Genomic DNA, 21,968 nt, shown 5'->3' with positions numbered 1-21,968 from the left:
TAAGTTCCCATAGATATGGACTCAGCTATCATTAAGTGGCAATGCCTTGGGCAGACAGAAGTCCAGCTCCCTGCTGTAACCGAGAACAATTTGTAGGAAGCATTCTGAGTTACAAGGTTCCCCTGGTTCAAACAGAAGTTCATTGTTGTTTCCAGAGGGGAATCTAACTGCTGGCTGCTAGCCTGTAGCCAGTTTTCCCAGGCAATGGCCCCTCCTCTCTCCTAGTCTGTGCTGTGAAGTGCTGTGGAAGCCCCACACCCCAGGGACCTCCAGTACTCTCACCTCACCCTCCAGGAGGGGATGAAAAAACCCCAGACTGAACACCCTCCACTCCCTTTCTTCCTTTCCATTCTGAAAACAGCAACAGGCTGGGAGGCAGGGCAGATACAAGTTACAGAAGATGCTCTGCTTTGAAACCACTTCATCTGAATCATCATACAATGGGTTTCCTCATTTTCATCTGACTGGTCATTTTGTAATTGGTCTGCAGCCATGCACTTGTGTTTGGTCACTACTATAGACCACTTTCTGTGGCCAGATAAGGCAAAAATTTGTCCCTTCTGTCTGTGCCCAACCTCTCACACCACAGCATTAACAAAAAGATAATTTGTTGATTAGGTTTCCCTCAATCACTACAATACACATTTTATATTGAAAACTGTATTTCATACAAACATCCAATGATAAAAATGAACACAGCTAGTTATTAGCTGTTGATTGAGACCAAACATAATGGATGTTAACCCAGCTTGGGAGAATACCTGGTCTGCTATTTCTGTTCTGTTGCTGGGTTTCTAGCTCTGATTAAATAAAAGTACTTGCTACCTTAGGTTTATTTTTGTTTTGTAAATTCCTTGTTATACTTTTGGGCTGTGGCACTCTAGTTATGTAATGTTATAGTCTCACCTCATAGTATTGTGTTGTAATCTTGTTGAGTAACACTGGGTTTTCACATGATGATGATGATGCAAGAGGCTTTCAAAGTAAACCAATAATAACTTCAGCACCTGAACTCTCTAGATGCCAGCTCTCAGTTTTTCAGTGACTCTCCAGCTTCAGCTATGATGTCTCTCCAGCCACATCTATATGCTATGATTTCTGCACTCTCAGTTCTTCAGGTATTTGCATCAGACATGTACACTGCAGCAGTGTATGAGCATGCTGTTATTCTGCCAGATGTCACTGACAAGCCTGTGCCTCTTGATGAAGCTTTGATACTGATGAACAGAAATATAGATGTTTTGGAAGTAGCCATCAAAGAAGCTGCTCAGCAGGTATTGTCTGTTGGCTCCCTGGGTTATTTGCTTGACAATGATAGCAAGTGCTTAATTTAGCCTGTTTTGCCAGGGGGCACACATCATCGTGACTCCAGAAGATGGTATTTACGGCTGGAACTTCACAAGAGAAGCCCTTTACCCTTACCTGGAGGATATCCCAGATCCACAGGTGAACTGGATTCCATGTACCAATCCCCAAAGGTATGATTTACATTGTGTTCACAGCTTTAACATGCTGCAATGATCTTGATAGAAATGGTCTAGTAACAAAAGCAACATAGTTCCCAAGTCTTTTTGCCTTCAGCCCTATGATTTTTATATGCAGCCATTAGATAGCCCAATATATCCCATCTCCACACCAACTAAAGGGGACATCCAGGTAAAAATAATTGCTTTATAAATCAGATGCACCAAACTCCTTAGTAAGGCAATAATATGAAACACTGACTGTTGAAAGGTCTTGAGATAACCTGACTCTTAACTTGTACCCAAGGAACAGAGTGGAGAAGCTTCAGGCTTGTTTTGCCCTGTTCTCTTCTTTTTGCCTTCTAATTTTTTCTTTTTTCCCCATCTACTTTATTGCCTTAATTGTGTTATGTGAAGATAGTGTGTAACATAAGCTAAGGTAAGTCTGATCCTCCCCTACATAGGAGACTTTCACTTAAACACATTTGATTTCAAAGAATTGCTATTTTCAGCATTCATCTGGACTATGATTTTTGTTGTTATACAGAAAGGTTTTAAATGGTGTACCAGCAGGTGGCACCCTGATGATATGCTTTGTCTTTTTTGTTTCCATCACTGAGACTACTGTATTCTTCTTCTATTCTGGTGCTGTCTGAAGCTTGAATTCCCCAGTTCTGAAGGGTGTAAATTGTGTGACCTCTTGCTTCAAACTGCTAATGCTGCCCTTGTCAAGTTTATCTGCTAGTAATATGGCTGCTTTGAACAGCAGGTGATAGAACCACATGGATGTAAGATTATTTGAAAATGGACTAAAATTTGACCTTTCAGAAAATATTTTAACCTTTATTATGCTATTACATGTCTACATTATTAGTCAGCACTGGCCGCATTAGTGAACGTCCTTTCTTCCTCCAAGATCTCTCCTAGGTGGACCTCCATTTAGTTAATTTAGGGAGAAATTGTGCTTCTATCTCTCTTTTTTAAAAGGTTCTGCTTAACTCAGATACGGGGGTCTGCAAGATAACTGAACATGCACAGAAATTCTGCTGCTGTCTCACACAGCAACACAAATTAAGCTGGTATTTGCCAAATTACCAGCAGCCTTATCCATCCAGTGAGCCTACTAGCTCACTGGGAAATCCAATCTGAGGTGGACAAAAGTCAGGACCAGTAGAAAGAGACAAGAATTGTTCTGTGCCACTGTAGTTTTATTGTAAGTTAGTACTGGGGGAGGGAATGTGGTTATTTGATTTTCTGTCTGCTGTTCTGAAATTCTGTCCTTCTTAGCCTATGTGCCGAATTTGGTATCCCCCTTCTGAAAAATGAACCTGCTTAATATTTCTAAGAGTTGGGGAAAAACTATTTAAAATATGAGCAATTAGAAGCCTTTTTTCAAAGTAGAGAGAGTAAGGGTTTATATTATAGTAAGGATAAAAGCAAACACAAGGTTTAAACTAGCCAAGTGAATCTTTGGGAAGTTAAGGTGTGTACAGAAGTGCTCCATGTATGTTTTACAGCACTGTAATTTAGAGCACTTTTTATAGCAGTATGAACTTACAGCACTCTTAAACATTGCACTGGGAACAGGTACCACATCTGCCAAACAGCCAGGCAGCAGCTTGCAAAGCCCATGGGATACTGGTGGAATCACCAGAAATTTGGCCAGCATACAGAAGTTATTTGAAGTGCTGTAGGTTGCTAAACTGCTGCAAAATACAGAGTTTCAAATTTAATACCTTATTTAACAGGGATTAATTTAAAGAGCTGTACCCATTTCTAAAGTGCTGTAAAGCTGTGCACTTCTGTTAAGGCACAGCAATACAATGCTTTAAATGGTGAAAGAAATAACATCTGTACGTACACCCCTTAATCATTACCATTACGTTCCATTTGATCAATCCTGTTTGCATCACTTGTGGGGTTTTCATCCATTGAAATAATGATGTCAAGTCTATTTCATCCTCATTCATACTTTTAATTTGTTTTGATCCTGTTGGTTTTCCTTTCACCACTTACAAACTAGATTTGCTCCCGCACCAGTGCAAGAAAGACTCAGCTGTTTGGCAAGGAACAACTCCATCTATGTAGTGGCAAATATGGGGGACAAGAAGCCCTGTAATTGCAGTGATCCCAAGTGCCCCAGAGATGGTTATTATCAGTACAATACTAATGTTGTCTTTGATTCACAAGGGAAGCTGGTAGCACGTTATCACAAGGTAATGAATGCTTTTATTACCATTTCTATTTTAGCAGGTAATTAATTGATTCCTTTTCATCATGATGTTGTTGGGTGACTGGGCCAAGGGACTGAACAGGGAAAAAGATACTAGTGGGGAGTTCTCAACTTCTGAATGTGCTTTTCTTGGATGCCTAGAGCTCACTCTTATTACAAGCTTCCTCATCATTTTGGCTGTTTCTTCATGATGGCTCAACTTCCTTTAAAAAAATCTTATTAGCTAAATTTGGGAATGAGCCCCTTACTCGGTCAGTTCTGAGGCAGGGAACATTCTAAGACTTGCATAGAGCAGAACAAGGTCTCTTCCTATGTCTTGGACTGCTATCTCAATACAATTATGTATTAATAATACTTGTGTAATTTTCAAGACCTGTACCTGTGCTCAGAAAATGAGAAGAGTCCTTGTAAAACTGGAACTTAAATTAGACCTCTTTCTCAGTTCTTCTTCAATCTGTCAAATATCTCTAATGCAGTGAATATATAACTAGTATCATGGGCAACTGGTGCCACCTTAGTCAGGGGGGGCATGTGCCCCCCCACAACCAGTCAGTATCTGGGGGGGTCCCCCTGCAACCAATCTCTCTGACTGGGGGGTGGGGGGTTCGACTGTGGACAATCTCTCTGCAGCCAATCTCTCCAACTGGAGATGGGGGAGGGGCAGGGGGCATGGCCAGTCTCAACAGACAGGAAGCAGCTGTGGTGCTCCTGGAAGTGGCCACAGCACTCCTGGAAGTGGCTGCAGGCTCCCATTCCCCGACTGGTGCTTTCGGGGGAGACCGGTACTCCTACCTGCCCCCCCGCCTGTTGCCTAAGCAGGGAGTGTGGCCTGTCAGGGGGTGCACCAGCGCTCTCAGGGTGTGCACATACACCGCTGTGCACCCCCTACATGTCACCACTGACTAATGTACTCAGTCAGGTTTTATTGGCATAAGCCAGCAGAATAGCTTATAGTTCAGGGATGATTTTTTCAGTTTTATAAATTAGCTGTAAGCAATCACTGACATATCTTAATTTATATTTCTAATTCTTTTTTAACAGTATAATCTATTTAGGTCAGAAACACAGTTTGATTACCCTAAAGAGGTGGAAATGGTCACCTTCAACACAACCTTTGGAAACTTTGGCATTTTCACTTGCTTCGACATCCTTTTCCATGACCCAGCTGTTGTCTTAGTGAAAAAATTACATGTAGATACTGTGTTGTTTCCAACAGCTTGGATGAATGTCCTGCCATTTTTAACTGCTATTGAAATCCACTCAGCTTGGGCTACGGGGATGGGTGTCAACCTTCTAGCATCTAACACGCACAATACCCTTATGGCTATGACAGGTAATTTGCAATATGGGGGGGGAGGGGGAATGATGATTTATCTTTAATCTCTAATTCTGTTCGGAAATAGATATTAATTCCAAACAAGGACAATCTTACCTAATCACATCAGGGGTTCTATATTTCTCTTCAAAGGTATATAATCTTCTCCTATGTTCTCTTTGGCAAAGTCCTTTCTAGTTTTGCTAAAGAACTGATTTTTAATTAATTGATTTAATTTAGTTTTACTCCAAACAATGAAATGCTTGTATAGCTGTAATGGGGAATCCATCGCTCTTACAGATACAATATGACCACTCAGCTGGTTGAAAGGCATCATATTTGCCATTCACAGGCAGTGGTATCTATGCACCAGATGGACCCAGAGCATATCATTATGACATGGAAACGGAGAACGGTCATCTCCTGACTACACAATTGAGCTCATACCCTCATCTTTCTCCCACCTATCCTGCTGCTGTCAATTGGAGCTCATATGCTACAAGCATCAAACAATTCCATGTAGATAAAAATACTTTTATGGGAGCTGTTCACCGTGATAACTTCACCTTCACTGAACTTATTACTATAGCAGGAAATCATACAGTTTGCCAGAAAGACCTTTGCTGTCATTTGATCTATAGAATGGTAGAGAAGAGAGAAGATGAAGTTTATGTACTGGGTGCTTTTGATGGACTTCATGGCTCTGTTATAAAATATTACTGGCAGGTAATTTGCCTCTATGGCTGTGTAACAGGCTTGTGGCCACAGGGGTGGCTGTGATGTCCCCTAGTAGCTGTGTGGCTCCTGCCTGGCTCTGATTCTCATATCACTTTCCCTCAGTTGCTTTCCTGCCTCACCTTAATGAAAGCTGGGTAAGGGAGGCTGCTCATGGACTTTAGAGTGAGACTTAATCTGAACTATTCCCACACTGGATCTTTCCTGGACCCACTAATCTAAATCCTGCCCTTAGGCCTGATAGCTCCCTCTTAGCCTACCTATGCCCTTTGTTTGTGTAATACATGTGCAGTAAAGTCTCTGAGCTCACTGGCTTGGCTGCACAACTGCTGGTGGAGCTGCTGTTTCAGTGCAGTTCCAGAGCCTGCGGGGTAAAAGCTACCATTGGCACTCAACCCTGACCTGCTTGCCTGCCACCAAATTTGGCAGCGGGGGAAAAGGGGGAGAAAGAAGTGGCCACTCCTTGGGTTCCAGAGTCAGCTTGTTGGCAGCAGCCCTGACTGAGGTCAAGCTAAGAAGCAGGTTAACTCAGAAACCAATGAACTCAGAGATGTGTGGTTGCACTGCCTCCACCCTTCTAGCTCCTCCTCCTGGATCCACCCATGCAAAGAAAGCTTTTCTTGGAAGTAAATCCCAACTTTTGTTCACTCTAGGTTCTGTAAAAGTTCTGTTCTGTTCTCTTCCCCACAGATATGCACACTCCTGAAATGTAAAAGAATGGATTTAAAAACTTGTGGACAGCCAGTAACAACTACCCAGACCAGGTTTGAGGCATTCTCCCTCAGTGGGACATTTGGGACTAAGTACGTCTTTCCAGAAGTCTTGCTCAGTGGGCTTCGACTGGCACCAGGAGAATTTCAGGTAGGGAGATGTCCTTGAGCTGCTTTGAGCTAACTTATTTGTACCCTGGCATGGAAATGGAAATTGATATGGAATGAAGTTAAGGAAAAGCCAAGTCCAACTTTGAACTACAGGCCGTGCCTTAGGAAGGCAGTGAGACATGCATGTAAGCCAAATCCTATTTCACTTAACTTGCCCAAACAACAGTTGTCTAGCTCTCTGATTGCATTTTGGCATTGACACCCAGTTTAGAATCATATCCACATGAATATGGACATGCTTATCCTCTGACAGTGAATATCCACAAGTTGTGGATTTTTGTCTGGCTACAATTTTATGAACTATGCTCACCCAGTCACACATGTATGGAGTCACCTATCTGCCTGCACACAGTGAAGCCTACTGTGCATGATTAGTTGCTGGGTAGATGCTCCCCATCAGATATAATGCCATAGTATAAAACAAAACAAAACACAAAAAAACCTCCCCAAACAATGTTGTTAAGATGAAGTACTCCTGTTGACTGAGATACTGTCAGTAGTGATCATAGGACAGTTTGGCTGAAAGGGGCCTCAAGAGGTCATCTAGCCACCCTGTTCAAGACAGGATCATCCCTGATTAAACCATCTTTCCCAGGTATCTCTTTCTCCCACTCTTGAAAATGTCTAGGCATGGAGATTCCACAACTTTTCTAGGTAGTCTGTGCCAATGCTTGACCACCCTCATAGAAAGGTTTTCCTAACCTCTAACCTAAATTTCCCTTAAAGTTTGAGGCCATTGCTCCTAGTCCTGTCCCCAACAGCCACAGAAACGTGATTTATAGGGAAAGGTTGAGAGACCTTTCAGCCTTTCCCTATAAGTCATGTTTCCTAGGCCTCTGATCATTTTTGTTGTTCTTCAATGGTGATTGTTGCATTATTCTTTCTTTTTTTCTTGTTAGTATAGCCTGTTTTAAAATGATTTTATTTTCCTCAGCTTTCATGTCCCCTTTTAGAAAAACATTTTAAGAGGGCCTGGATTTTAAGAAGCAGTGTCTCAAACTGAGTTTCTGAAAAACAGACATCTACAAACCCTAGTTGTTATTGAAAATTTAATTCTATAAGGATATGTTTTGGTCAGTGCAAGAGCTGACTGTATTTTCTCATCTGTTTAGTGCTGGAACACAATGTTTGCCTTTAAATAAAAATATACTGTATCAAGGACTAGAAAAGGTCTTCCAGTATCTTCAAGGTGAAAGTAACAATCATAGATATGTGACTGCTCACTTAATGAGGTTTATGAGCTGCAGCTATTGTGCTATTATCATTCCAGTCTGTACAACAAACAAGTTTCATAAGCTTCAGGACCTAGTGAGGTTTTATTACTTAGTATAGTGGAATGTTTTAAAAATTGTGATTGAGATCCTTTAGAGACTGTGAATCTTTTTGCTAATCTGTCCTCAGAACTTTGAATGGAAGCTTCTAAAATATGGGCAGTGTAGCAGTCTATCCATCTAGGCATTTATACAGCTCAAGTCACCATGCAGTGAAAGCACCCCAAGAAGACTGAAAAGGAACTCATTTCCCCTTCCTGTGGAACTGGAGAAGAGATTCTAGAGACCTGGCTCATAAACATATAGGAAGGCTATAACAGAGATGGGAATCAAACCCCAGATATTTTGAACCCATTCAGTGATTCAACCACAGAGGTATCCTGACAAGTTAAAATCATAAGTGAACAAGAGTGATTTGGCTTGTGTGTCGTGTTTCCATGACTACCTTAAGAGAAATAGCTGCATCAAAATATTTAATATTTAATTTATAACTGTGCCTCTTTTATATGGCATGTAATATTACTGCTCCATTAATAGTGTATTTGGATCCTTTTCTTTTTAACTAGGTATTAAATGATGGACGTTTGAAAAATAATAATGGCACAGCTAAACCAATCCTAACTGTGACGCTTTTTGGGAGGTATTATGAAAAGGATCCACCACACCCACTACGGAACTCCCCATAATGTCATTACTGAGATTTGACATCACTGCCATCATCAAATGACTTTTTTTCTAATGCATCCTGTCCTTAAGAAAATGGTAGAAATGTTTTGTTTGCTATCCCAGAGAAGAAAGGAGTTCAATTAAAAAAAATTGTTCTAATTTGTGAACATTTATTTCTATTATCCTATATACAAAATGCATGCTTGAGACTGCTGGCAGTGTCCTTACATCATACAAAAAGCACATGAACACACAATGAAAAAAAATGTTACTGGGGATAAAAGAGACTAAATTAAACAGGCCAGAACTGAAAAGACTTATTGACATTTGGTCTATAATTAGTAGGTTTATCTTTCTCATATCAGGGTAAACTTTCCTGAAATATCCATGCTATAACAATCAGAAGTTGCTTATTAAAACATCTGAGTGAAGGTTAATGTAACCGGGCCTTCTGAGAATGAGTTAACTTTTAAATAAACAGTTATTTTATTCAGGAGCAGATTTTCTGCCCTGTTCCATTTTGTCATCACTGGGCAGCCAGTACTAACTGAGCGCAAACCCTATTGTGCCTCTTCTGCCAAAGGGCTGCTTATTATGGGACTAGCAAAATGCCCATCATGAATGATGGGGGCAGGAAGGGGATGGAGACCAGCATCTGGCCCTGTGCCCTCCTGCTGCTGCTCCGGGTCCAGCCCTGCTCCCCGCCACTCCTGCTGCCACTCTGGATCCTGCCCCGCTCCTCTCCACTGCTGCTGTTCTGGGTTTTGTCCTGCTTCCCCCCAACCCCACTGCTGCTCCAGGTCTTGCCCTGCTCCCCCTGCACTCCCACTGCCTCTCTAGGTCATATCCCGCTCACTCTGGGTCCAGCCCTGCTCCACTCCCCCTCCCCGCCACTCCGCTTGCGAGGGAGCATGACTCATGGCTACGTGGGAGCAGCATAGGGCACAGCCACAGGGTGTGGCATGCAAAGCAGCCATGACACAGGGAGTACCCAACAGTTGCGTGGCAGGAGAAGTGTCCCCAGGGTGTGGTGCAGGGTGCACGCAGAGGGAGTGGCACACAGCTGCAGGGTGTAGCGTGGGGAGCAGCCCTGAGGCATGTTGCATGGGGGAGCGTGCAAGCCATGCCTCCTGCACAGGTGGTCCTCCCCCCACCCTGCAGCAGGGAGCACAGCCTGGCCTCACCCATGTCCACCCCTGCCTCTGCCTCCGCCTGTCTGTCTCTCCATCTGTAAGGCTCCGAGTACATACCCACAGTTGGTCTGGAGCGTTACAGGCAGACAGACACACAGCTGTAAGTGGTAAGGCTTTTATTATATTAGAATAGTTCTGTGCGCATGTCTGGTTGGTTCCTGCATCCCCTGTCTTGAGGCACAGAATGGAAAAAGGTGGTGGTAAGACCAGTGCAATCCAATATTTTCCAATTATTTAGAACATATGGTATTCAGGGGACTGGTGTAAGTATTTTATGTGGTATTGCTTTATGGCGTCAAGGACAAAACTGTCACTAGACATAAAAAAGAGGTTAAAATTTGATATTTCTGAAAAGTCCTATTTGGTTAGTAAGTGTCAACCTGGAGTATTTGCTCAAAAGGCAGCACAAGGGTGGGAGGAGATGGAATGAGGACCAGAAGAAGAAAAGATTGGGGCTTGCTGGCTAGAGGTGGTTTGGGGCGGAGGGTGGAGGGATCTTGCTGAAAGTATTGGCAGGGGGCTGGACTCAATGATCTCCCGAGGTCCCTTCCAGCCCTGATGTCTATGAAATCTATGAAAAGACCTCTCAAGTCTTATCCATCAGGAGTTGTAGAAGCCCAGGCTCCATGGAACAAGGTGGGTAAAAACATATTCAGAGGATGATACATCCTGTGGCTTCTGGGAAGGAAGTCTGACCTTGGCTCTTCAATGATACTTTCCTGTACTTGAAAGGGTAATGACAGGACTTCTAGAAGCACTGTAAATGAGTTCACTCCTGGGTTGTTTAAGGTATGTATTTATTAACCAAGTCTGGAGTGGAGCTGCAGTAACCAGCTGTTCCTTCTTCAGCCAACTTGTGAAGGACACCTACGCTATTTATCAGCAAGACCCTACAACAGTGGACAGATGTGGATACTATACTTCTGCGGATGTGGTGATTAGAATAGTGATGGGTGACCTGATACAAAACTCCAAGTACGAAAGTTGGTGGTGACAGCAACTACCAGAGTCAGGGGCAGAGAAGATCTGAGCTTATAACAGAGGCTACTGCCAACATTCAGACCACTTTAACTTGGATCTGGACATGTGTTCAGGTCCATTAGTGAAAAGTTCCAGGAAACTCTTAGCACTAAGGGACCGGGTCAAGAATAGGGGCATACAAGAGTTCCAGCCCCCTGCATGGAGAGCTACGCAGATGCCTCAAAGCTGATCTTTCCAAACAGAGGGCATTAGGCGGCTGCTCCTTGTGCCTCCTCCCCGATGGATAAATATCCCTCCTCCATTATGGGATATTTGAGAACCTAGGGGCCCTGGTCTTGCTATATGTTGCTAAACAGGCATTATATAGGACATTAGAAGGCAGCAAAGTTGCTGTTGAAACAGCTAAACGTTTGTGGAAGAAGCATTATGTTTTCCTCCACAAACTGCCCATACATTTGGTTTTTGCACCCCAAAAAATGCATTTTTCCAGCACAAATGTAACACCTCTCCATGACCATTGTTATAGGACCTAGAGTGGATTTCAGAGAATCAAGGAGGTTTAACTACTTGGAAAAAATGCAGAAAAATCTCCACTAAAGTCATTCAAATATTTATACTTCGTTTTCTTTCTAGGAGAAGCAACAAGTTATGTTGGTCTTTGGCAAAAATAAACCAATAATAACACTGCTTCCTCAGAGGAGGAAGGATGACTGATTTTCTGAGAGAACTAGCATTTGCATACTCTGTACTGGAGCTGAGGGAAAAAGGTAAAATGAAAATATATACAATTTAGCTAGAATGCATGTATGTTACTCTGCCCATTTTCTAAAAGCTGCTCCAGATGGTGTTCTAATGAACCAAAAAGTGAGGAAAATTTACTACAACCTTTCCTGAGATGGAATAGTTTGCTCTTCACATGTCAATATTTCTTCCTGATACCCTGAACATTTGCCAAAGCAAACAAAATCCACCTGTCCACGATGTGTCTGATCACACAGAAAGAGTGGCAACACTTTGCAAAAAGTCCTTAATAGATTTTACTGATGCAGGGCTAAATGTTCGAATGAAGTAATAAAAAATGATAACATTAAAAAATGTGATTCAAAACATTGTTGACTTAGCTAAGCATGGTCATAAATTTGGGGGTTTTTTGCTTCTCTGAGTATAATGTATAAGTATAATCACCTGCGGGTACATTTTATTGCCCCCAGCATATTGGAGACTTTCACAGCACGCCTTTCTTCTATCATGAGCAAAAATAAATTGCTTGAGGATCATAGTAGAATTTCTTAAAAGAAAAAGCACTACAGCTAGTTTCTTTTTATATCCTTTTTATATAATGTGACTTCACATGGAATGTCTCCATTTCAAATGTATATATTATTCAAATATTCTGTTTTTGTGCAGGGCTACATACATCAGGATGCTGATCGATGACTAGAACTCCTTGGTCTCCCCTAATAAAACATAATTATTGATAATAGCTGTTATGACAAAGCTTCTTGCTAGTCTGGGATGACTGGCAGTAAATTGTGTGGCTGTAGTTCAGATATATCCCTCATTTAAGATTCTGATTTAAATAGGTATGATCTCAAAAGCCTGGACATATCAGTCAGCCAGACCTCCAGATTCTGAAGTTCCTATGCCTTCTGGGGGCTAACCTTGCCTGTTCTTGCCTTGTATTCAATATTTACAAATAATTTTTAAAATAGTGTTCTAAAAGTTTGGATTCACTGAGCTAAATTCTGGTAGGATTGTTGAGAACAACTGATTTGTAGGTGTAACTGCCAAACCAAAAACCTGAGGAAAAATTTAGTTCAGAATAAATCAGACTTAAAACATAGTCACTTTTTTTCCACTGAAACAAAAATAAAAACTAAAAATAATTGTCTATTTGTTTACTTGTTATTTATTTCCAGCATTGGGCAACTCCTTTGTAGTATGGTTGGTGTCTGGTAATCCTGTGCGGCAGGGATTTTGCTGATCGTCTGTAAGGAGTATATTTTCCTCTCCTAAGTACTTCCAGCTTCTGTTTTTCCTTCTTTTTTCCTTCTTTACTTTTTTTCCTTTCTCTGAAGCATTGCGATGTCAGCCACCACTAAGGCTGGAAATTTTTGGCTGGGGTGTTTAAAAATGTTCCTGCCAGTACTTAGAAAACTTGGAGGTTGCTGGCTGGAGTCTTGTTTTCCTCAGCCGTATTAATCACCAAAGGTGGGAACTGGAAGAAAAATTTTACTTCGTTCATTGGCAAGGATCTAGTGTGGAGGGGGCATTAATTCTCTGTTACATAGGCATGGACCATTTCCTAGGATTTTCTGAGTATATGTTAACCAACTTGTTATCATAGTGGCAGGACATTCACAGTGCCCTCATCTCCCCTGCGTTTAGCTATGGCATGTTATGCAGCACTCTTCGTGTTTCTAGCATTCAGCCAGTTGTGTGTGAGGTTTTGAACTGAACAGAAGGGGCAAGGTTCAGTGGTCCAGAGGTTCCCTCCAGTTCCTTGTTCCTATGTTTAACATAACTAGGCTGGGGTGAGCTGGGTGCCAGCACCAGTTGCCAACTATGAGGGGAAGCCAGACTTCTCCCACCAGCAGTCTTTGCCATAGCAGGGGTAAATCTGCTCTGCTCTTGCCCAGCCAGAAGAGCCAAGGAGTGAAGCACCACACCAAGGTGTGTATCTAGGGTTTGGGGAGTGAGGGGGGCAAACAGAATTGTTCTGCTTCTCCCTCAAGACTTTCCCAGAGTAGGCACAGCCCTGCACCCAGCATATGTGTATCTGACAGAGGGGAGCAAATAGGGCATTAGGCACAACTCCCAGGGAGCCCAGCCATGGTGCTGCTGCCACTGGTTCTGCAGCTGCTACAGGAGCACCTATGAAAACAGTAGCCCAGGCAGGTATGACATCCCTTCCACTTCTCTACACCACCCACCTTCGCCTTGTATACTATAGTTGGCGTGCCCTCAGTGAGCTTGCTACACTTCTTATGCCTCTGATGTTTAGTTTTATGCTGTGCTCCATTTTGTATTGAGCACTTGCAAGAGAAAAGCAAAGCTGATAAAGAACTGAAACTGACAGAGGGACAGGGGAGAGGTGGTTTCCGTACTGTACCATATCCCAGTGGTTACCGCACATTCTCTATAGGCGTGTCTACACAAGACACTTTACTTCACAGTAGACTAATCTACTGTGCAATAAAGTATCACAGTCTACATGTGCAGGACATTTACTGCCCAGTAATTTAGGCTACTGTGCAGTTAGCTAGTACCTGTAAATACAGGTACTAGACTAACTGTGCAGTAGTTACTGTGCAGTACCACACTTGTACACATTGACTGGGAGCTAATTTGCTCCCGGTCAGCCTAGGCAGGAGGGGGTCAGAGGGAATGGGGAGCTCTCTGGCTTCAGTCCTGGTGATGCTCAGCTCCTGGCTCCCCCAAGAAGCTGGGAACCAATCAGTGCTAGAACTGGGAAGCTCTCTTGCCCCCATCCTGGTTCCTTGGCAGAGCTCTCCTGGCCCTGTGCGCATCAGGACACACAGCTGCCAGTGAAACAGGAGCTGTCCTGGGTGTGGGACAGCTGCCAGAGAGCCTCCTGTCAGGTAGCACCCCCAACCCAGCAGGAACTGTCCCACAAGTGGAGCAGCTACTGGTGAGTCCCTACACTCAGAAGGGGACTGCTTGCCAACTACTGTCCCATTTGCAGGACAGTTTCTGGCCAGCCCCCTGTGAAGCAAAGAGGCATAAGGTTACCTTATTTCCCAGCCCCCTCCCTCCCCTCTGGAGAAGCTCTGCAAGGTACAGAGATGAAAACTCAGGAGAGTGAGCATGAGGTGGAGTTCCCAGCTCCATGCTACACACAGCTGCTCCAGAGAGGGAGGTGGGGTTGTGTTTCCAGCCTCTGCTTACATTCTGGAGCTCCCAGCTCCATGCTGGGAACTGGATACGGGGCAGAGAGCTCCCCAGTCCTGGCTCTGATTGGTTCCTAGCTCCTGGGGAGATCCAGGAGCTGAACAGTGTCAGGATCAGGGCCAAAGAACATCCTGTCCCCTGTGGCCCTTTTCTGCCAAGCCTGACCTGGAGCAAATCTGTTCCCACTCAGTATCTACAAGTATGGTGCAAGTGCAGTACTGGACAGTAACTAAGATCAGGGCCTAATTTACTGCAGAGTAAATGCTCTGCACATATAGACAGTGATGGTATACTGCGCAGTAGATTAGTCTACTGTGGAGTAAAGCATCTCATGTAGACATGCCAAACCTAAAGCACATTAATAGCACATGTAGATGAGTCCTATATGTAGGAAACTTGCATCCTACTCCTTCCTCTGTCCATGGGAATATACCCATGAAAAGCCAATCCTAAATAATTTTTCTTCAGCTGAAACAGTTAGAAAAATTCAGGTCAAACTTGTGAATAGCTTTGGGTTACCAGAAATAGCATTTTCTGTCATTGGAGACTGGTGCCTCCTGACTCTTGGGTGGGGAAGAGCCGACAATCGCATATTGGGAGGGGAAGGGAAGGGGGATGTTTGTGGCTGTCTGTGACCTCTTCTTGCAGAGCACTGGGCTGTCAGTCAAGCACAGAATATACATATATATTTTTAAATGGTAGGGTAGTGTTTGGCAAGCATGTGATGGTGGTCCTGGTATAGGCAAGGAGAGAGGCAAGCCTCTGTAGGTGTTCTGGGTCTGCAGCTAACAGGTTTGTGGCTGTCTTGGGTCTCATCTTGCAGAGCACTAAGTCATCCGACAAGGTTTTTATATTTTTAATTTTTTTTATTTAAGTGGTAGGGTGGTGTTTCACATGTGAGCATGGTCCTGGTGTAGACTGGGAGCATAGCAAGACTCTGCAGGTGTCCTGGCTCTGTGGCTAAAGGGTTTGTGGCTGCCCCTGACCTCTTCTTGCATGGCAGTGGGCCCTCTCTCAAGGGTTTGAATTTGTTTTTTTTTAAATGGTGGGGTGGTGTTAGCAAAGTGAGCGTCATCTGGGTATAGGCAAGGACTGTGGAAAAGTTTTCCATATGTGCTGTCTCTGTAGCTTAGGGGATTCTCCCTGGTGGCTCCCAAAATCAAGAGCTGTAAATTTAATATTGGCTGAGGTTCCTACACCTAACATGTGCAGGGGAATGCAAAAAATTTTTTTTTTCCTATTGTGACACATGGAAAGTGCAGGCCTTGGCGTGGCATGCTGAACCCCAAAGGGACTCAACTTGCAATGCCAAGGCCCAGATTTCGGCCCGTGCTTCATTCGGAGCACTAGGAGTATCTGTGAGGAAGGGGAAGTTGGTGGGGCCAAAACGACCTCTTTTGTTCTTTTTGAATTTTGGGGCAGCCAGGGCAGTTGTGGCCCGAGCACAAAGCAGCCAGCAGTCCCAGAGGCTTTTGTTGTCTCTTGGGCTGTGCATGATGCTGGGAGGAAAAAGAGAGAGGTTTGTGGCTGCCAATGGCTTCCTATTTTGAGGCACAGGGTCATCAGTCAAGGGTTTACATTTGGGGGGGGAGGGGCGTTGTTTGGTTTTTGGTTTTTTTTAAGTGTGGGGTGTTGGTGGGAAAACCTAAGTATGTTAGTGTGGTCATTTGGTAGGGAGGAACTTGAAAAGGTTGAGGAGTTGCACTTGAGGCCTGGTGTTATGGTGTATATTCTGTGTTTTGCACCAGGACGTTGCAAGCACAAGGCTAGGTAAGAGCCCTATCACTCCCTCTGGCTTCGTGCATGCCGAATTTTTTTTTCCCACCATGACACATGCAAGCTGCCATGGGCCTCAGAACCAGTTGGACTAGTGGCAAGGCTCCGGGATGCAAAAGTGCAGGCCTCGGCATGGCATGCCAAACTCCAAAGGGAGCACTTGGAGTGTCTGTGAGGAAGGGGAAGCTGGTGGGGGCAAAATGGCCTCTTTTGTTCTTTTTGAATTTTGGGGCAGCCAGGGCAGTTGTGGCCCGAGCACAAAACAGCCAGCAGTCCCCGGAGGCTTTTGTTGTGTCTCTTGGGCTGCGCATGATGCTGGGAGGGAAAAGAGAGAGGTTTGTGGCTGCCAATGGCCTCCTGTTCCAGGGCACAGGGCCATCAGTCAAGGGTTTACATTTTTTTTCTGGTTTTTTTTTTGTTTGGTTGGTTTTTTTAAAGTGTGGGTGCTGGTGGAAAACCTATGTATGTTAGTGTGGTCAACTGGTAGGGAGGAACTTGGAAAGGTTGGGGCATTGCAGTTGAGGTCTGGTGTTGTGGTGTGCTTTCTGTGTTCTGCACCAGCAGGTTGTGAGCCCAAGGCTGTATGGGAAGCTTGGCCTTATGCATGCTGGACATTTGTTTTCCACCATGACACATGCAAGTTGTCATGGGCCACAGAATCAATTGGACTAGTGGCAAGCCTCTGGGGAGCATCTAATCTCTCCCCAAAAGGTAAGAGCATTTTTTCTGCCAGGCTGGCTGATCTTATACAGTGAGCTTTAAACTAGATTCACTGGGGGATGGGGACAGAGAGGAATATGAGGACACACCACCGTCAAACCAAGTGACATGTACAGGTAGTACCAAATTAAGTGACAGGGGCCAGGGCAGACTTAGTAATAAGGAGGTGGCACAGGCTTCTACAGGAGTCCTCAAATGCCTCTACACAAATGCTCAAAGCATGGGGAATAAGCAGGAGGAACTCATCCTCCTTCTAGCTAGCAAAAACCTAGATCTAGTGGGGCTCACAGAAACCTGGTGGGATTCTACCCATGACTCCACGACTGGGCAGTGGACATCCAGGGATACAGGCTGTACAGACAAAACAGAGCAGAGAAAAGAGGGGTGGGGTGTAGCATCAAAGAGCAATACATATCCTCAATGATCAAGATGTGGTTGGAGGAGGGGCAAAATGAGGTGCTCTGGGTAAGAATGCAAGGCGGGCATGGAGAAAGGGACTTGATCGTAGGTGTCTACTACAGACCGCCTCACCAGGGGGACGAGGTGGACCTGGAATTCTCAGGTCAGCTCACAGAGGCAGTAAAGTCAGGGGACATGGTTTTCATGGGTGACCTAAACTACCCAGACATCTGCTGGGAGGAGCAGTCAGCCAAGTCTGACAGCTCACATAGGTTCCTAGCCAGGACCCAGGAGGTTCATAGTCCCACCAGGGGAAATGCCTTGCTGGACTTGGTCTTTGCCACAGGCAATGACCTGGTAAGTGGTCTGCAGGTACTGGACCACCAGAGCTACAGTGATCATCGCCTGCTGGAATTAACTATTCAGCGCAGAGCGGTGAAAGCAAGCAGCAAGGCAGAGGTCCTTGACTTCAGGAGGACTGACTTCTGTAAGCTAAGAAGTTTAGTAGGAGAGGCACTGGGGTCTCAGAGCTACAATGAGATGGGAGTCGAAGACAGGTGGTTGTTCCTCAAGAAGACGATCCTCCGAGCTCAAGGGGAGTCAGTCCCAATGCACATCAAGGGAGGCAGGGGTGCTAAGAAGCCCCCATGGTTCAGTAAAAGCATCCAGGGATGCCTGAGGGAAAAAAAGGAGGTGTACAAACAGTGGAAGCAAGGGGCTGTCACCAAGGAGGATTACATCTCCATTGCTCAGGACTGCAGGAAGGCTGTTAGGAAGGCCAAGGCTGAGATGAAGCCAGGGCTAGCAACCAGAATTAAGGATAATAAAAACTCCTCTTTCAAATACATAAGAAGTAAGAAGAAGGCACCGGGTAACATGGGGCCCCTACAGGATGGGCTTGGCAATGTAGTGATTGTGGCAAATCAAAAAGCTGACCCCTTTAATGAATTCTTTGCCTCCATATTCCTGAACAGGGACCGGGACATCTCCCCCACTAGAATTGCAGATGGACCCAGGGGAGGCACCGCCATGCTTAGAGTCAGGGACAGCCTAGTTAGGGAAGTTTTGGAGGGGCTGGACATGTTTAAATCAGTAGGTCCAGATGCTCTTTACCCGAGGGTGCTGAGGGAATTGGCAGTGGTCATAGTGAGGCCCCTGGCATGGCTCTATGAGCATTCATGGGACACTAGCCAGGTTCCAGAGGATTGGAAAAGGGCCAATGTGGTCCCCATTTAAAAAAAGGGGAGAAAGGAGGACCCCAGCAATTATAGGCCAGTCAATTTTACCTTGGTCCTTGGGAAGACCTTTGAGAAAATCATCAAGGAGCACATCTGCAAGGGCCCAGCAGGGGAGGTAATGCCCAGGGGCAACCAACATGGGTTCATTGAGGGCAGGTCCTGCCTGACTAACCTGGTTTCTTTTTATGATCAGGTCACAAAGTCCCTGGATGAGGGGGTCGGGGTCTCTGGATGAGGGGGTCGGGGTGGATGTTGTCTTCCTGGACTTTAAAAAGGCCTTTGACACAGTTTCCCACCACATTCTCTTAAAAAAACTTGGTGACTGTGGCATTGATGCCTACACAGTTGGATGGGTGGCAAACTGGCTAGATGATCACACCTAGAAAGTGGTTGTGGATGGGTCACTTTCAACCTGGAGGGATGTGGGCAGTGGAGTCCCTCAGGGCTCGGTCCTGGGGCCTGTACTGTTCAGCATCTTTATCAGCAATCTGGATGTGGGTGTGGAATGCACACTGTCCAAATTCACTGATGACACCAAGTTGTGGGGCAAGGTGGGCACGCTGGAGGGAAGGGACAGAATCCAGCTAGATCTAGACAGGTTATATAGGCAGGTAAGAATAGGATGGAATTCAATGCAGACAAGTACATGGTACTGAAACTAGGGAGAAGGAACCAGCAACACACCTATAGGCTGGGGAACACCCTTCTTGTAAACATGGTGGCAGAAAGGGATCTCGGAGTCATTTTTGACTCCACGATGGACATGAGCTGCCAATGCGAGGAAGCGGTCAGTAAGGCTAACCACACTTTGTTGTGTGTCTACAGATGCATCACAAGCAGGTCCAGGGAAATGATCCTTCCCCTCTATGCAGCATTGGTCAGGCCACAGTTGGAGTACTGCATTCAGTTCTGGGCGCCGCATTTCAAGAGGGATGTGGCTAGCATTGAAAAGGGATGTGGACAACATGGACAGGGTCCAGAGGAGGGCCACTCGCATGGTCAAGGCAGGCCCTATGAAGAGAAGCTAAAGGGTCTGAACCTATTCAGCCTCCACAAGAGAAGGCTGAGAGGGGATCTGGTGGCCATTTACAAACTTACCAGTGAGGGCCGGCAAGAATTCAGGGAGGCTCTGTTCCCCTGGGCACCACTCGGGGTTACTAGGAATAACAGCCACAAATTGTTAGAAGGTTCAGGCTGGACACCAGGAGCCATTACTTTACAGGCTGCCAGGCTGCCAGGCTCTGGAATGGGCTCTGAAGTGAGGTGGTACTTTCTCCTACCTTGGGGGTCTTTGAGAGAAGGCTAAACAGATATTTGCCTGGGGCGATATGACTGCAGCACCCATTCCTGCCCAGGGCAGGGGGTCAGACCTGATGATCTGTTTAGGTCCCTTTTGACCCTAAACACTATGAAACTATGAAACTATTGAGGATCTCAGAGCATTTGACTTGGTATAAAAAGTTGGAATGCTAAAGACTATCCTGAACACTCAAGGAACTTGCCAAATACAGTTGGAATAGAGAATAATGCATCATGTTCCATATTGTTGGCAGAATTTGAGCATGTTACCCTTCCTGAATCTTATGATTGGTTCACCTCTCAGTAAATAGAAATATGACTTTATAAATATGTGTAAATACATTTGTGTGCATGTGTAGGTAAAATAGGTCTTCAGTCTGTAACCCAAGAATCAAGCTACACCAACATCTGACTGAAAATGTAGAAGGTTTTACTTTCCCCAACACCACCTGGTTAGAGAGTTGCCATTTCCCTTTTTGTTGTTGCAGGTTTCATGCTGCTCTGCTTTGTAATACGTAATGTAAACAATCTGGGAAATCACATAGCAATGGCCTAATAATTCACCCCTAGAAACCTAATGTTTCATAACAAAATATCAAGCTTGCACAAGTAGAAATCAAACATATCTGAAACTGGGACGTAAGACAGGAAGAGCTAGATTTTAACATAATCGTTAAGGGAAACTGGCCAGACTTTCTTCTAATTAGATTAGGAAATCACTGGCAGGTATGGATAAAAACACTAGGGCAGTACATTTCCTAACAGATGTCATTCATACATATTTCAGAAACATCACATGGCATTATATTTAATGGTTAGAATGATAAAGCAGAAAGCTTAAATTCAACCTCTCTATTCCATAGCAAAATACACATGGTCTTAAAATTGTTCAGACACCATAGTTCAGTGAATCATAGAATCACAGAAAATTAGGGTTAGAAGGGATCTCAGGAGGTCATCTAGTGCAGCCCCCTGCTCAAAGTTGGACCATCCCCAACTAGGTCATCCCAGCCAAAGCTGTCTACCTTGGGCTTAAAAGAACAGAGACTGTACAACTTCTCTAGGGGACCTGTTCCAGTGCTTTACTACCCCCACCATGAGAAAGTTTTCCCTAATATCTAACCTAAACTTTCCTTGCTGCAACCGAGGTACCCTCCAAGGTGCATGCGTGCGCGGCAGTGCATTATTTAAAACCTTGCCGCACACTAACTTATTAATACTGCACACCTGCCCGGAGAAGAGCTGGGCACAGAGCACACTGGGGCTGGTGCAGGACTCTTACCAGGGGGAAGCCCATGGCAAGACGGGGGCTAGGGCTTAGGGGCTGGTGCCAGGGAACTGTTTCACTTCCCAACCTTTATGCTACGTGTCTCCTCGCTTCTTGAGGTGAGGTGAGGTGAGGTGAGGTGAGGTGAGGTGAGGTGAGGGTGGGGGCTGGCATGGGCTCCGGCTGCAGCCTGCAGCAGTGGCGGCTGCCCTGCCCGGAAGCTGTGCACACTGGTTGTGCCCACTAGTGAATGTGGCAGCATATCACACTGTACTGGGGGAATGGGCTGGGCTTGGGCCCATGTGGAGCATAGCAGGGGCAGCTGCAGGGAAGACCAGATGCAATTAATTGGGTGCCTGCCTGTGGACTGCATTAATTTGTCTGGCAGGTTGGATTCAGCCTGTGGGCTGTATTTTGCCCACCCCTGATATAGGACTTGGGGTTCCCTTCTTTGGTTGTGTGTAGACTCCTATTCTCCCCTGGGATCCCTGGCCCTGGCAAGGCTCCTCTCCATCCATCCCAGTCCCCTGGGGTCCCTAACCCCAGACAAGGCTGCTCACCCTCCACTACAGTCTCAGGCCAGGGTCCCTGGCCCTTATAGGGCTCTATGCAGGGTGCT

The 21,968-nt window shown here is 45.1% G+C and overlaps 1 protein-coding gene across 2 annotated transcripts; it reads left to right on the top strand.

The window, feature by feature from the left end:
* Positions 1–966: 966 nt before the first annotated feature.
* Positions 967–9,063, top strand: LOC109312025 (vascular non-inflammatory molecule 2-like). Of its 2 annotated transcripts, none has more exons than XM_019538063.1 (7): positions 967–1,274; positions 1,348–1,478; positions 3,487–3,679; positions 4,738–5,029; positions 5,364–5,737; positions 6,437–6,607; positions 8,465–9,063. In XM_019538063.1, exons 1-7 carry the CDS (start codon positions 1,062–1,064, stop codon positions 8,582–8,584), a joined length of 1,494 nt encoding a protein of 497 aa, XP_019393608.1. In that variant the 5' UTR covers positions 967–1,061; the 3' UTR covers positions 8,585–9,063. The 2 variants fall into 2 exon arrangements, with proteins under 2 accessions (XP_019393608.1, XP_019393609.1); XM_019538064.1 differs by having other exon boundaries at positions 1,189–1,274; positions 1,335–1,478.
* Positions 9,064–21,968: the final 12,905 nt, after the last annotated feature.

Source organism: Crocodylus porosus, unplaced genomic scaffold (genome assembly GCF_001723895.1).
Source record: "Crocodylus porosus isolate Cpor-Errol unplaced genomic scaffold, CroPor_comp1, whole genome shotgun sequence".
Lineage (NCBI taxonomy): Eukaryota > Metazoa > Chordata > Crocodylia > Crocodylidae > Crocodylus > Crocodylus porosus.
The sequence above is the reverse complement of the archived record's forward strand: the minus strand, read 5'-3'. Positions and strand labels throughout refer to the sequence as shown.